The sequence below is a fragment of the Candoia aspera genome, chromosome 2, assembly GCF_035149785.1.
Source record: "Candoia aspera isolate rCanAsp1 chromosome 2, rCanAsp1.hap2, whole genome shotgun sequence".
In the NCBI taxonomy this organism is placed as follows: Eukaryota; Metazoa; Chordata; class Lepidosauria; order Squamata; family Boidae; genus Candoia; species Candoia aspera.
This window is the reverse complement of record NC_086154.1, coordinates 134,158,203-134,172,507: the sequence shown is the minus strand read 5'-3', so window position 1 is coordinate 134,172,507 and position 14,305 is coordinate 134,158,203. Positions and strand designations below refer to the sequence as shown.

The window sequence follows — 14,305 nt, the reverse complement described above, 5'->3', positions numbered from 1 at the left end:
AATGATTCTTCAATTTTTAAATATTCAGATACATTCTCTGGGGTGTCCAGTAGGCTTGAAATAAAATATTTTAATGAATCAATTTTAATCTTAAATCTAATAAGATCAATTTGACATCTGTAAGATCTGTAACCTTTGATGTTCCATTATTGGATGTCCCAGTTCTTTAGTCTATACAGCTGTAGATGTCATTAATATCAACTCTGAAATATTCTTTAGTTGTTGATACAAATATGATGCGGGACGCGGTGGCGCTGCGGGTTAAACCGCTGAGCTGCTGAGCTTGCCGATCGGAAGGTCGGTGGTTCGAATCTGCGTGACGGGGTGAGCTCCCGCTGCTAGTCCCAGCTCCTGCCAACCTAGCAGTTCAAAAACATGCAAATGTGAGTAGATTAATAGGTACCGCTTCGGCGGGCAGGTAACGGCGTTCCATTTAGTCATGCCGGCCACATGACCACGGAAGTGTCTACGGACAAACGCCGGCTCTTCGGCTTTGAAACGGGGATGAGCACCGCCCCCTACAGTCGGACACGACTGGACTTAATGTCAAGGGAAACCTTTACCTTTACCTACTTAGTTTCAGACATCAGCTCCATCAAACATGAAAGCACCTCAGTTTCTTGGAAGCAGCCAAAGCATCTGGTCCATGTTGAGCCCCAGATATATGCCCAGCCGCATAGTTAGGAATAAGTCCATTGAACGGTGTGGAAATTAATAAAGAAATTTAGAACTGCACTACCAGGTTGCACTGTACACATGCCTCAAACCCCTTTGGAGTGGGACTTTCTCCAGAGGAAACATTAACCATTGCATTTCCACAGGCAAGCAGGCAAGCAGCAGCTAAGTGCTTAAGTGGCTTCAGGCAGGCATTCACAATGGGAAAAAATCCAATTTAATGTCATTATATTAATCCATTATTTTTGTCTTTTTTATTATGCTGCATGTCATGTTTATGTACACCAGGGCATCAGCATTCCTAAGTAAAGGATTCATTCTGAGTGACATCCCAAATTGTGATTTCCCTGCAGAATTTTTCAGCTTCACAATATTGAACTGTCACACCTTTTGGAATATCTGAATTATTATATTAATATTGATATTATATTTATGCCTGATAAACATTTAAGTAATGTGAACATTTTTCCAGATAGCAATCATTGGCTACAAACTGGTGGAACTGCAGGCAGTACACCAACAGGTGAAAACAGAAAAGGCAAGACAAGTGCCAGTGCTGTAACTGGGGCATCTTTTTTTGTGAAATTCAAATAAGTTCAACACATACATTTTCACGAGTAAATTACAATGAATAAATTACATTTGGTAACATTGCCTAATAATTTGTTAAAAGTGGACTATAATTTTGCCAGATTGGAGATCTGTCCCTAAATGAGACATTTAAATGAAACCAGATAACCCTGGTTAGCTAATCCTGCAAGCTGACATATATATGGGTTTGTATTGAGGAAGGTTATTCTAATCTTACCGCTGAGCCTGCTGGGTGAAAGGCTGGAGGTGTCAACTGTCCTCTTCCAGGATGCCTTTAGACCCAGAGACATGGTTCATTTCACGTTCCCAAAACTTTTCAGAAAGTTAGAAGCACTGTCCGTAGAAATGCAGCCCACCTCCAGGTGTTAGCGGACTAAGCCATTTGGTAATCACAATGTTCCGCTTGCAGGCACTTTGTTTCTGCATCGTGCCAATGAGACAGTATCAGAGCAAGAGTAGCACTCCTCCTTGCCTTCTTTTCTTATCGCCCAAACACTCAGTATGCCCTTTCACACAGATCATCAATCAGGGCTGTTCAGCAGTTTGGACTCAATCTTCAACCGAGGCTTGGCTCACCCTCCCGCTTGCTGGGAAGCACCTTGGGAGTCAGACACCGAAGCCAAAGCCTCGCACAGCCCTCATACTGTGGATCTCGGTTCATCTGACTGCCAGTCGGACCCATTCAGTGCATGGCTTCGTGAGCATTGCCCGCATTTCGATTTATCTCCTTATTTATTTATTTCAGTAACACCATTCTCCAGGCCAGAAAAGGTACTGAAGAATAGGCATCTGTCCTCATGGAGCAATTTATTTTTGCAAATTCAAGAAATCATATTCTGTTATCAGAAATGCCAGCAAAATATACCTGAAGGCATTTTGGGTTTGGAGCCCTGTTCGCCCTGGATCGAGTGGGGCCTACGTGGGACGAAAAGGCGCTTTCCTGTAGGAAAAGATAGAGGGCTGGCAACAAAGCAAACAATAAAAATGCTGCTTTGCTACGGTAAGTAAATTGGTGGGTAACTCCGCAGTCTTCCCTATCTGCATGTTTATCTGTGCCTGGGCTTTCCGACCTTCTTGCGCTCGGTGGGCACATTTGGAATTTTAGGGACATTTTTGCAAACGGGGCGCGTACTGTAACCAATTACAAAAAAAGCGGGGTGGGGGGAGAGAGCGAGAGAGAAGCAGGGGAGGGAGCCTGCCACGTGGCAAGGTGTCAGTGACACCTGCGGGGGACATCCGAGTCCTGCGTTTCCGCAAATGAGGGCTTTCCCGGCCAGGCCGGCCTCTCCCTCCCTGCTCCGCCAAACCGAGCTACGCTGGCGCCTGTGGCCCCCGATTCGTCCGCAAAGCCCGCGGGGCGGAGGATGATTTCCTTCCCTGCCGCGAAGAGGCCCTCCTCTGGGCGGGCTCGGCTCCAGTGGCTTGAGGCAGGTTTTCCCCGAAGGAGGAGCGCTCGGCAGCCAATGCGGTGGCTCCAGACGGGGAGCTGCCCGCCCGGGCGGCTGGTGCAAATACGCGGCGAGGGCGGGCCGGGCCAGGGAAGCCGCCGCCGCCGCCGCCGCCGGACCCCCCGAAGCTGCGAGGTCGCGCTTCGTCGCCGGCTGGTGAGTCGCCCGGGCCCGCGGCCAGTCGTGCTCAGCGAAGCGGGACTTCGCTTTAGTCCGCGGCGAAGGCTTGTCAGGAAGCAGGGCGGGGGGAGAGGGGGGGGCTTTCCGCCGCCTCAGTCTGACTAACTCGCCCTGTGAGGAGGGGGATCCGTCAGGTGGCCCCGTCCAAGTTACCTCGTTGCAGGGCGGGGTTGGGGTCCAGAAACGTCCCTGCCGGGCTTGTACAGCGGAGCCGGGCAGTGAACGCAGACCCGGGAGAGGAGGAGCGCCGGCAGGTACTTCGCGCTCGAAACCTGCGCACCGAACTGGTATATGAAGGAATTTACTTGCAACCACAATCCTGGATTTCTGTTTTTTGCTCTAAACAGTAATTTGCTGCGAATTTGATGGAACAGCTTAATGATTCATGCCTGATCACATCCTACACTGACAGGGACCAAATTTAAATTAATCCACAGATTTCTAGGGAGCTCCTTCTTCCAAGCTGAACTGCCAGCTTTGGAAGAGACAGGGAGGGAGAGTTTTTACTGAATGTTTACACTTATTTTTGTTAATCCATTCTTCCACCAGCTAAAAAAAAACACTGATGGAAAATTAATTAGCTATCCAGGAGCCCGGCTTGGAGACTCCACAGTGGAAAAGTCTGTGGAATTCTATGCCGCCTTCTTCTGGAAATCCCTCCTGGGGGGAATATTGCTAGTGAAAAGACCATCAGCCTGAACGACCTTGGGGTGCAAGTGTTGAAGGAGCGTGGGGAAACTGGTTCAAACCTATCCCACCTTTGAACATTTCCTGGGTGTGGAGAGCCAGGGAGAAGACCTTGGAGAAGGCATCCCCACGTGCAGAAGAAGATGTGTTACACCCAGGGAGGCGGGAAAGTATAAGAAAAAGGCTCAGGCTGGCTCCCCCCTGACTCCCTGGGGTACAAGAGGAAGAGAAGGGAAAAGACAGGAAGACTTGGAAGATTCTGTTGCTGCGGCCTACCTTGGTATTCCTGTGGAGTCAGTTTCCGATCTAATCACCTTGTAGAGCTAACCCTGGGTGATTTGTGCCAGCCATTGTATCGCAGACAAACTTTGGAGGGAGGGGATGAGGGGAGGGCAACCCTCCTGGTGCTCCTTGATCTCTCAGTGGCTTTTAGTACCATCAACTGTGGTGGTCCTTCTGGACTGAAACTGGGGAGGGGAGGGGAGGGGAGGGGGAGAGCCACCATGTTACAGTAGTTCTCCTCCTTCCTCAGGAGGTGGTTTCAGTCGGGGAAGGAGTGGAGATCTGCCGGGAGCTTCTGTTTTGTGGAGTACTTCAGAGCTTTCTACTCTTTCCAGTTTTTTAACACCCCTCCAGGGAAGGTCATTCATCAGTATCATCAGGCACGTCGCTTTGTGTATCTTCTGTTCGTTGTTTTGATATCAATTTTGTTTATATTATGAACTGGTTCATGGGTTTATTTTTGAGGGGAGGCTGTTTTTTTATGCTAATCGTGATTGTTAGTCACCCAGAGCCTTCAGGGATGGGTAGCATATAAATAAAGAAGACAAACAAACAAATGATGTGGTGGTGATTGTGAGGGGGAAAGTGGAGGAGAGCATGTACATCAGAGGACTCTAAATAGTAAATTAAGCCCATGGAAATGTCCAGCAGTGCAGCTGAACCTCAAATGTGCACCTTCTCTAATGAAGCTTCTTTTGAAGACTACCTCTGGTCCAGTGTTCCTCAGCCTTGGCAACTTTACGATGTGTGGACTTTGGTTCCCAGAATTCCCCATGGAATCCCCATGGCTGGCTGGGGAATTCTGGGAGTTGAAGTTCACACATCGTAAAGTTGCCAAGGTTGAAGACCCCTGCTCTGATCCATCCAACCCTGTCCAGTAAGTAGAGATGTGGCTGTGGGTTAAGTTACTCATAATATTAGCTGTCTTCCCAACAAATCAATTGATCAAAGTCTGCTCCAAATCTCTCTGTCTCTTGTCCTTCTCTCTCATCAAGATGAACTTTGGATAGAAATGAGGCTTTTCTATCGTGTATTTCTCAATAAAGCTACCTTTTAATTCAACTATAATGAATATCTCCTAGCATTTATTCGTAGTGGGGCTAATCCCGTGCTCTATATCCAAGACAACTATATTATGAACTCTCTATTTTTCAGCGCAACGCACAGCTCCCTTATTGCTCAGTTTTGTTTAGCACTTTGTGAGTGTTCTGGAGCACATCCTCTACTATTGGCTCCTGCTAAATTCAGATCCCCAAACATTGTTTAATCCAGTCCTTGCTCCAGAGAGCAGGGGGCAGGGATGCCTGACTTTCTGTCTGTCCCCACTGACATGTAACCATGACACAAATGTACTTTGGCACATGTCCTTTATATAGGAAAGCTTGGCTATTGTCTGCAAAAGTTCTGGCAACATTTTTTTTTCTTCCATTTTGCCATGTTGTTGCCTTCAACCCTGCCTGCAATCTATGAGTGAGATGGTCTACGTTGCCCAGAGCTATTTGGTGTTAAAGTTGTATTTTCCCCTGTATTCTGACACAATTCAAGGCAGCCTCAAGGTGCATAAAATCCATTAGGAATTACCTTGGAGGGCAGTCGGGTGATGCAGATGCTGGGAATTGAGGCAATAGAGGGAAAATGGGGCTAGCAAAGGGGGAAGTGTATTTGGTGTTGGTATAGTTTTATGCTGGCTTAAGGACTGGTGGAGTTCAGTTCATCAATGGGGAAAAAGCCTTTTATCTTCCCACCGAGGGCAACTAGCCAAAGATTTCCAAGTGGAAACTCTGCGCTTCCCAAGCTTCCAAGATGCATGTCTTGCCATCTATTCACTCTGCTTGCTTCTTCCTGGTAGGTTTCAGCTATGTGGCTCTACCTGGCTGTCCTGGTGGGGCTTTACCTCCTTCGTCGCTGGTACCGGGAGAGACAGACGGTGGAGAGCCTGACGGAGAAATACGTCTTCATCACCGGCTGCGACACTGGCTTTGGGAACCAGCTGGCCAGGCAGCTGGATGCTCGGGGTCTGCGGGTGCTGGCCGCTTGCCTCACTCCGGAAGGGGCAGAGCGTCTGGAAAAAGTCACTTCCGACCGGTTAAAAACCACCCTGCTGGATGTCACCAGCACTGAGAGTGTGGCAGCAGCCGCTGAGTGGGTGAAAACATGCGTGGGGAACAAAGGTAAGCAACTCCTTCTGTTTATAGTATGCACTGGCCATACCTGTGTATGTGGGTCAAGGGACTTGGACACTTCACTTCAAATATTAGCAGCTAGGATTACCAGTAGACTAGGATAAAGTGTTTTATGTCTTTGGCAGAAAGTGGAGTTTTCCATGGCATGAGAATTCAGCATTTTCTTACCAAGTCATGATTAAAGTATGTATGGAGCTAAAGAGATAGATGTGAAGATACAGTGAAGATAGACTTCCCTCATTTAATTGTACTTTAAAAGCAGTTGTTGGGAAATTCTACTTTAATCTAAGCAGTTCTGGAGAACAGGAGTAAATCATTTATCCCACCCATGCAATATTTTCGTCCTCAATAATTCTCTAAAGCTGTTTTAGCCAGTGGAGGACCAACATAGGTATCTGATAGACCCCACAATGTTGTCAAAATGATAACGCATTCTTCATGATACTGGTGCAAATAAGCAGTGCAATATGTAATCCTTGTCCTTCCTCTGCTGTTGTCATGACATATGTGTCATCACTTCCCTCCCCGCAAGCAGATACCCCCAAAGCCTATATTGTTTTTTCTGCTTTTCTCCCTCCTTCTTTCTCCCTCCCTCCTTCTTGGGAAGATGGGCTATTTGGGTTGTAACAACAAATATACTTCATGCAACCCTTGAAGCAGTGGTAATCCTCCAGTTTTGAACAGAAGTGGAGACCTAGAATGACAGGGACATCATGAACATGTATTCTTTCTCCTTACTCAGGGCTCTGGGGCTTGGTCAACAACGCAGGTACAGGTGACCCTGTAGCTATCAATGAATGGCTGACTAAGGAGGACTTCGCCAAGGTGTTGAACGTCAACCTGCTTGGGCTGATTGATGTGACGTTGCACATGTTGCCCCTGGTGAGGAAAGCCAAAGGGAGGGTGGTCAATGTGAGCAGTGTGATGGGAAGACTGGCATGCTTTGGAGGAGGGTATTGCCCATCCAAGTACGCTGTGGAAGCCTTCTCAGACACTCTGAGGTAAACTTTAACTTTCTCTATTAATTAGTTAAGGTCCATGGATCCTTTTCCACTTTAATCTGGAGCAAATAGATACACAGATAGTCTGAGCTGCAGTGATTTCTAGCAGATGCTGTGAAATATGGTTGTGGCTATTAAGGACTGTCCCAAAGATCTGAACACACACTCAACTTTGCTTGAGATAAAAGCGGTGCTGGAGTGACAATCTTTTGGTGGCCAGGGAATGTCTCAGTAGCTAGCAATATTATATGCAATAATAAATAGGAACAATTTACAAAGAAATGGATGGGTAGGCCAGACAGCAATGGACAAGTTATCTAGGCATGGCCCAGTCTCAACATTTGAATAGCGTACTGTCCAAATAGTAATAGACGGGACTGATAGAAAAATTAGATGTGTTTTACTTTATCTAAGGTAAATAAAGCTAATTAAAATAAAATATAGAAAGATGACTACTATTCAGGCATGCCTTTAGTATTTTCGCCTGTTATATCAAAATCATAATTTAGCACTGATTTGGGGAAGTCCCAGAGTTGCTCCCGGAGAGAGATGGGCAGTGACTAAATTTGAAGTATAAATAAATAAGTCAGTCAGTCAGTCCGTCCGTCCCTGGGGACCACGGTTAAGACTTTCATACTGTGTGTGACTTAGGGCCTCCCCTTCTGCACTTCTGCCCTAAACCATGGTTTGTGTGCTGTGGTTTGTTGAATAAGCTATACATTAAGAATAAGAAGTCTGTGCAGAGGGTGGTGAGGGTAGCAGAGAGGATAACTGGAATTTTACTTCCTCCCATTCAGGATATAGCGCATACACCATGTCTGTCTAGGGCCCAAAATATCATCAGGGACCCCTCCCACCCTCATTGTGGCTTGTTTTCCTTGTTACCCTCTGGAAGAGGTTTCAATGCAGAACAGCTAGATTAGGTAATAGTTTTGTCCCCTGGGCTATTAGATTCCTGGACTCTTAATAATCCCCTCTTAGTTCGTAGGGGTACATGTTGTATGTAGGACCGTGATATTTATTAGGGATAATGATTAGGGGAGTAGAATGGTAAAGAATATAGATTATAGATTATAGTAATTATTTTTTGTGAGCCAATTGCAATGAAATTTCATGTTAATGTGCACCTTGGTGTATAGTGGAATGACAATAAAAGCTTGTTCTGTTCTGTTCTGTTCTGTTCTGTTCTATTCTATTCTATTCTATTCTATTCTATTCTATTCTATTCTATTCTATTCTATTCTATTCTATTCTATTCTATTCTATTCTATTCATTGTCAACAGGAATAGCTTGGTTCGTGGAAGATGTTAAGCCAAAATAAACAAGCTATGTTATCTGATAACAGTTAGACACAAGCAGATAATTTGAGTTTTATATCTCCATGCTGCCACATAATGGTCATCCTGATTTTTGCAATCTGGAGCTGTTATCCCTACACTTGGGGGCTTTTCTATTTTGGTTGTGCTTGTTGAGAACCAAAATAAATTGTGAGAAGCTTCAAATCAGGTGCTAGGGATCAAGACACGCAGGAGGAAAGGAGATACACCTATACGGAGACCATTCCCAGTGGTTCTGGAAAAGGTTAAACTGAGTATTACGCTATTATATTGATGTTGTTTTTCATTGTATTCCTGTTGATTTTATGCTTGTTGTATCTTGCCCAAAGTCTGATAGTTGGGGCAGGTTACAAGTATTGTTAAATAGATCAATAAAAGCATCCCATTCCTTGACAATCAGTGCCAGCAGAACACATGCAGAGCCTCCTGTGTGTGTCCTGCAAACTTTGGAGCTTTCTAATGGAGGTCCTCTTCCACATTTCCTCAGCCAGACTTTGGGGAGGTTCAGAATATGAAGTAAACATTCCCCAGTGTGACAACGGATTTTAATAATAAAATAAGCTGCACATTATTATAGCCTTCATAGCTATATGTTAAAACTAAAAGGCAGAATCCTTAATACTGCTTCCCCATGAAATGTTGGTTTCATATTGTCTCTTTCTGAAAAGAGGAGCCTTAACAGTTCTACAACTACTTTTATAGCAAACTGGAAAAAATCCATAAAGAAAGCTGCTGCTTTTAATGCTGCTTCTATCCCTGTCTCATCCTTATACAATGCTGAGAGCTTTGATTAAATTCAGAATATTTTTGTTCAGAACAATGCATAATGTGCCTTTGAGAAAAGAAGCTGATTACCAGCTTCAAACTTAACAATCTCTTTGTTGCCCTCTTCTTAGTCAAGATGCCATTTAAAGCAGCCACAACCTTTTTCCAGCTGACATAAAAGCCTGGAAGATGGCAGGCTGCTTTAATGAGTAGCAGAGAGAACCTGGACCAGAGGTTCTTACCAATTTGGCAGTGTCATGATCCCCTGAATACTAAGTAAACAGAAGTGGAGATCAGTAGCTGCTGGAGGAATTTTCTGGTTGTGTTGAATTTGAAGACACAAATATTTAACTAGATCCCCATTTTGTATCTCCATCTCATGTCACTGAAGCCATCAATACCAAATCAAAACATCAAGAGTTCTTTGTTTTTCATCTCTGCCTGCTAATGTTTGTCCTGTCCTGCTCCAGTTAGACCCCCAATTCCCATCTCCCCCAATCAGCTGGTTGGGGACAATGCAATCTGGACTCCTCCCTCCAGAAAGTAACCCAATTTGTAGGAAAGCTACAGCATTCTCTCACAGCTGAAAAGGCCAGCCACCTCCAGTGGTGTGGCAGCGGGCAAAGGATTCCCAAAGGATGCAAACGCCCTTGAGACACGGGGAGGAGAGAGGGTTTCTATCCTTCAGGGTGAGTCCATATAATGAGTATAGAGGATAGTCTTGAGGGAGAGAGGGAAGATCTGTTACTATGGCAACAGTTGGATATAGGAGGCTGGAGCCCAGACCAAGAAACAGACGTATAGGCCTAAAGCTACTTTTATTAGAACAGCTATAGCAGCAGAATCTTGCAAGTCAGAATGTGCTTCCTTTCTTCTTCTTTTCATGTGAACTGGGGTGGGGTGGGGGTTGCTGTTTGAGGGGTTTTTGTAAACTCCTTTCTGGGTCTGGCTCAAGCCTCGTTTATCCGATTGTTGACTTAGTAACAGACTTCCCTCTGTCCTTCAGGGCCATCCTCTGTGCTCACTACAGTCCATGAACTGCAACAGCTGTCTCACAGTGGCCAGGTGAGCCTGCTGTTTTTACCAGTGCCTACCCAAAGTGGTGAACTTGGCACCATACCCTCCTCCCAGATCTCAGAGGACACTGGGCCTCTCCTCTCTATTTGAACCCCTGCCATGCACACCACAGGCTCCTTCCCTCCTTCCTTCCCTGGGCATTGGGTTTCCACAAATGCTGCATTCCCTGCTTCCTGCCTGTTGGAATAATTGGGCAGGGCGTTCATCCTCAGAGGGATTAATTTTGGGACCAACAGCAGCCATGAGGAAGATCCAGCTAACAAATCCACAGAGAATCTGGCATGTTACACTAAACCATTTTTTTAAAGTAGCAGATGACCAAGGGAGCTCTTCTAGCTTTCTTTTTTTTCAATATTGAAAAAAGCTGACTGCATTTCGTCACATGGTCATTCCAAGACGCATCAGGGGAAGAGGAGCTTGGTGCTGCTGTAAACTGGATGCCATTCCTTGGCTGTTCTATACATATTTCAAAAGTACGTGCATTTGCTGTCTAGTTTTGGAAAAGTTACCTTTGGACCATTTTTGGGACACAAAAAGTCCTGTACTGCCTTGGAAAGGAGACTGAAATAGATAAGTAGGTAGATGTCTTACTTGGTCAAACAAATGTACGTAGAGACATGCACACATACAGACACAAAACTGATACCAACATGTTGTAACATTATAGTTAAAGAGAAAAAGAAAAAAGCTGTTCCAAAAAATGTGACCTACTTGCTTGAACGTCCTCTTCCTTGCCCCCTTATTGAAAAAAATCCAGAAGTTGAGCAACACAATGTAATTGTACTGCAACTAAGGTGTAGATTTATTCTATGTTGCGTAATGATTTTTTGCTATTTCCTCATAGGCAGAAAGTCTACATTTAGAGTCTAGCATTCAAAGCAGATTTGTGCAAACCTGTACATTCTTAGTTCTGCATCTCCTTATTCTTCCTTTTTGTTCCATCCAGACGTGAACTTTCTCCATTTGGGATAAAGGTCAGCATTGTTGAGCCTGGTGCTTTCAACACATGCATTCTCCAACGTACATTAGACAGCTTCCAGACTTCATGGAACAAAACCCTTTCTGAAACCAAAAAAGCCTATGGGCAGCTGTTCTTTGACAACCGTGAGTTGAAATTTGGGAAACTGGGTTGCAGATTGCATATATGCTTAGTTGGGGTTGGGTGTCCCAGAAATGCAGAACCCACAACAGCTCAACAATCATGGAAGAAGATATCTGTGTCAGAAGACTAGATAAGAAGCATATTGCCTGCCTTAAATGAGAAAATAAGACAGTAATGTGAAATCTGACTCCATATTTGTAATTATAAGGCATTGACATGTGACCATGGTTTATAGCGGTCTTTTACAACCCAGGGTTGTCCCCATCTGTTCAGTCAAAACGCTCTTCTTGAATAATTGTGGATAGAAATGGCACCAGGTCAGCGAATGCTTGGTTAGAGGCTGGCTGTCAAGGAGTAGCTGGTTCCTTGAACTATCAACAGGTTCAAGTTGCTAGTAAGTAGTTGTAGAATTAACTTTTTCTTTTCTTCCTATGTCTTTTGCACAGTTTTGAAGACCTTGCAGAGCCTCATGAAATCTAGAAACAAGAACCTCTGCTTGGTCACTGATTGCATAGAACATGCCCTGACTTCCTGCTACCCTCGCTCTCGCTACAGTGGCGGCTGGGATGCCAAGTTCTTCTACCTTCCATTGTCCTACTTGCCAACCTCGGTAGCAGACTACATGGTGACCTACTCTTGGCCAAAACCAGCACAAGCAGTGTCAGGATGAACCAACAAGCCATTGCTTCCTGTTCAGGGATTAATATCCTGATATAATGCAGAATCATCAATAGGGCGAGGATTTCTATGACATGTCATATTTTTTCTGGAACCTTTATTTGAATTTATAAGTAAGTTAAAACATGTTTTAGAGTAATCTGGTAAGAATTAGATGCTTTTTATTTTGCCTGAAAAGTCATATTATGGCTTTTTAAAGGTGTATGTCATATTTCTGCTTAATTTGTAATAAACATCATATTTTGGTCATTGGCGACCCCCCTGATAAGCCAGCAAGTTCAAGCCAGCAAAGAAAGTGAGAATTTGCCTGTTTTTTTTTCCTTTTTCTTACTCGCTCTCCAACTCAGGGAGAGAGGTGTGTGTCTGTGTGAGAGAGAGAGAGAGAGAGAGAGAGAAAGAAGTGGGAACAAAGGCTTCTTCCCTGACCAGGCCTGAAAATAAAGGTGAGAATTTGCCTGCTTTGTTTTCTTTTTCTTAATTGCTCCCCAACTCAGGGGTGTGTGTGAGGGAGGGAAGGAGGGAAAGGGCTTTTCCCCTGACCAGGCCTGAAAAAAGGATGAGAATTTGCCTGGTTTTTTTTCTTTTTCTTACCCGCTCTCCAACTCAGGGGTGTGTGTGTTTGTGTGTGTGTAAGAGAGGGAGAGCAACCTTTTTAAAAATGACTTCAGCAGGCAGAGGCTTCTCCCCTGACCAGGCCTGAAAAAAAGAGTGAGAATTTGCCTATTTTTTTTTCTTTTTCTCATTTGCTCCCCAACTCAGGTATGTGTGTGTTCAAGGTGGTGGAGTCCCATGAGAGTTGCAATCTGATTTCAACATGCCTAAAAGTAGATGTTCAGCGAGTGTGAAATTACGGCGTCTTGTTCGAGAATTTGGGGAGCAGATTTTCAGTAGCGTTGGTGATATTTTGTTTTGTAAATTGTGTGAAATTAAGGTATCGGCCCAAAAGCATTTTAATATTCAACACCATTGTGACACCGTGAAACACAAGAGTTGTTTAGCAAGATTTACCTTCACTGAGAACAGGCAACGTCTCCTTTTCGAGAGAGCTTCTTCTTCGACTGCAGGTTCATCAAATACCCAGTCAGAACTTTGTAAGGATCTCTGTACAATGATGGTTACTTCAAATATTCCCTTCAGGAAATTAAGTAGTGGTAGCCTCAGGCATTTTTTGGAGAAGTACACCAGTCACCCGATTCCAAATGAATTAACTATAAAGAAAAATTACATCTCCGCCTGCTATGAAGTTGAGTTAGAAAAGATAAGATCTGCTGTTGACAACAATAAGATATGGGTTTCGATAGATGAAACGAGTGATGTAAATGGAATATATGTAGCCAGTGTTATTATTGGCACTCTGAAATGTGACAAGCCTGGTGAAGTATTTCTTCTAACATGTGAAACTCTACAAAAAGTAAACAATTCCACTATTGCTACGCTCTTTGATGATTCTATGAAACTACTCTGGCCAGATGGTGTAAAAAGGGGAAATATCCTTCTCTTTGTAACAGATACTGCTTCATACATGACTAAAGCAGCCAAGGGACTTAAACTTCTTTATCCAGAAATGATCCACATCACATGCCTTGCACATGGTTTACACAGAATGGCTGAAGAGATTCGAAGCAACTATCCTGATGTAGATAAGATAATTTTGAATGGGAAAAAAATGTTCATTAAAGCTCCACTTTGAGTACAAAAGTTCAGAGAAATTGCTCCTACTTTGGCTTTCCCTCCCCAACCTGTCGTGACACATTGGGGGACTTGGCTGGATGCGCCTATGTATTATTTCGCGAATTGTGCTTCCTTGCAGCGGATAGTTAAAGACTTTGACTGTTGTGAATCTTCCTCCATCAAGATTGTGCAAGATTCCTTTTCTGAAACCTTGGCTGTAAACTTAGCATATATAGGATCTCACTTCAGTGGATTACAAGAGCAATCACCCACCTTGAAACCGTAGGAATGGAACTCAGTGATGCACTGAAGATTGTAAAGCAAACTGAGAGTGATTTAAAGCAAGCCAAGGGGAAAGTGGCTGAAAAAAATAGTGATAAACTGCAAAGAGTGCTGCAATCTAATCTGGGTTGCTCAACACTTTGCAAAATAAATAACATTCTAAATGGACTCGAAGCAAAATTTGAAGACTTCGAGCCAGAATTTTCCCCAGATGAGTTTGCTTTTTTCAAATTTGTTCCTATAACCTCTTGTGATGTCGAACAGTTTCTCCAGATACAAGAACATACTGGTGGACAACAGGAGGAGTTTTGAGTTTGGTAACCTCAAGATGCACGTGGTCATCCA

At 44.2% G+C, this 14,305-nt stretch overlaps 1 protein-coding gene across 3 annotated transcripts in view; it reads left to right on the top strand.

Moving 5' to 3' along the window:
- The window catches only part of LOC134490593 (17-beta-hydroxysteroid dehydrogenase type 6-like), a 28,730-nt gene extending 16,474 nt beyond the window's left edge, over window positions 1–12,256 (top strand). Inside the window, exons 1-6 of one of the 3 annotated variants that reach the window (XM_063293748.1) lie at window positions 2,735–2,870; window positions 4,114–4,243; window positions 5,713–6,034; window positions 6,789–7,047; window positions 11,174–11,331; window positions 11,776–12,256. In XM_063293748.1, the coding sequence (XP_063149818.1) occupies window positions 5,722–6,034; window positions 6,789–7,047; window positions 11,174–11,331; window positions 11,776–11,999 (954 nt within the window). In that variant the 5' untranslated portion in view covers window positions 2,735–2,870; window positions 4,114–4,243; window positions 5,713–5,721 and the 3' untranslated portion in view covers window positions 12,000–12,256. Of the gene's footprint in view, window positions 1–2,714; window positions 2,871–4,113; window positions 4,244–5,712; window positions 6,035–6,788; window positions 7,048–11,173; window positions 11,332–11,775 lie in introns of those variants that run through there. The other 2 variants (XM_063293746.1, XM_063293747.1) reach the window with 2 other exon arrangements.
- Window positions 12,257–14,305: the final 2,049 nt, after the last annotated feature.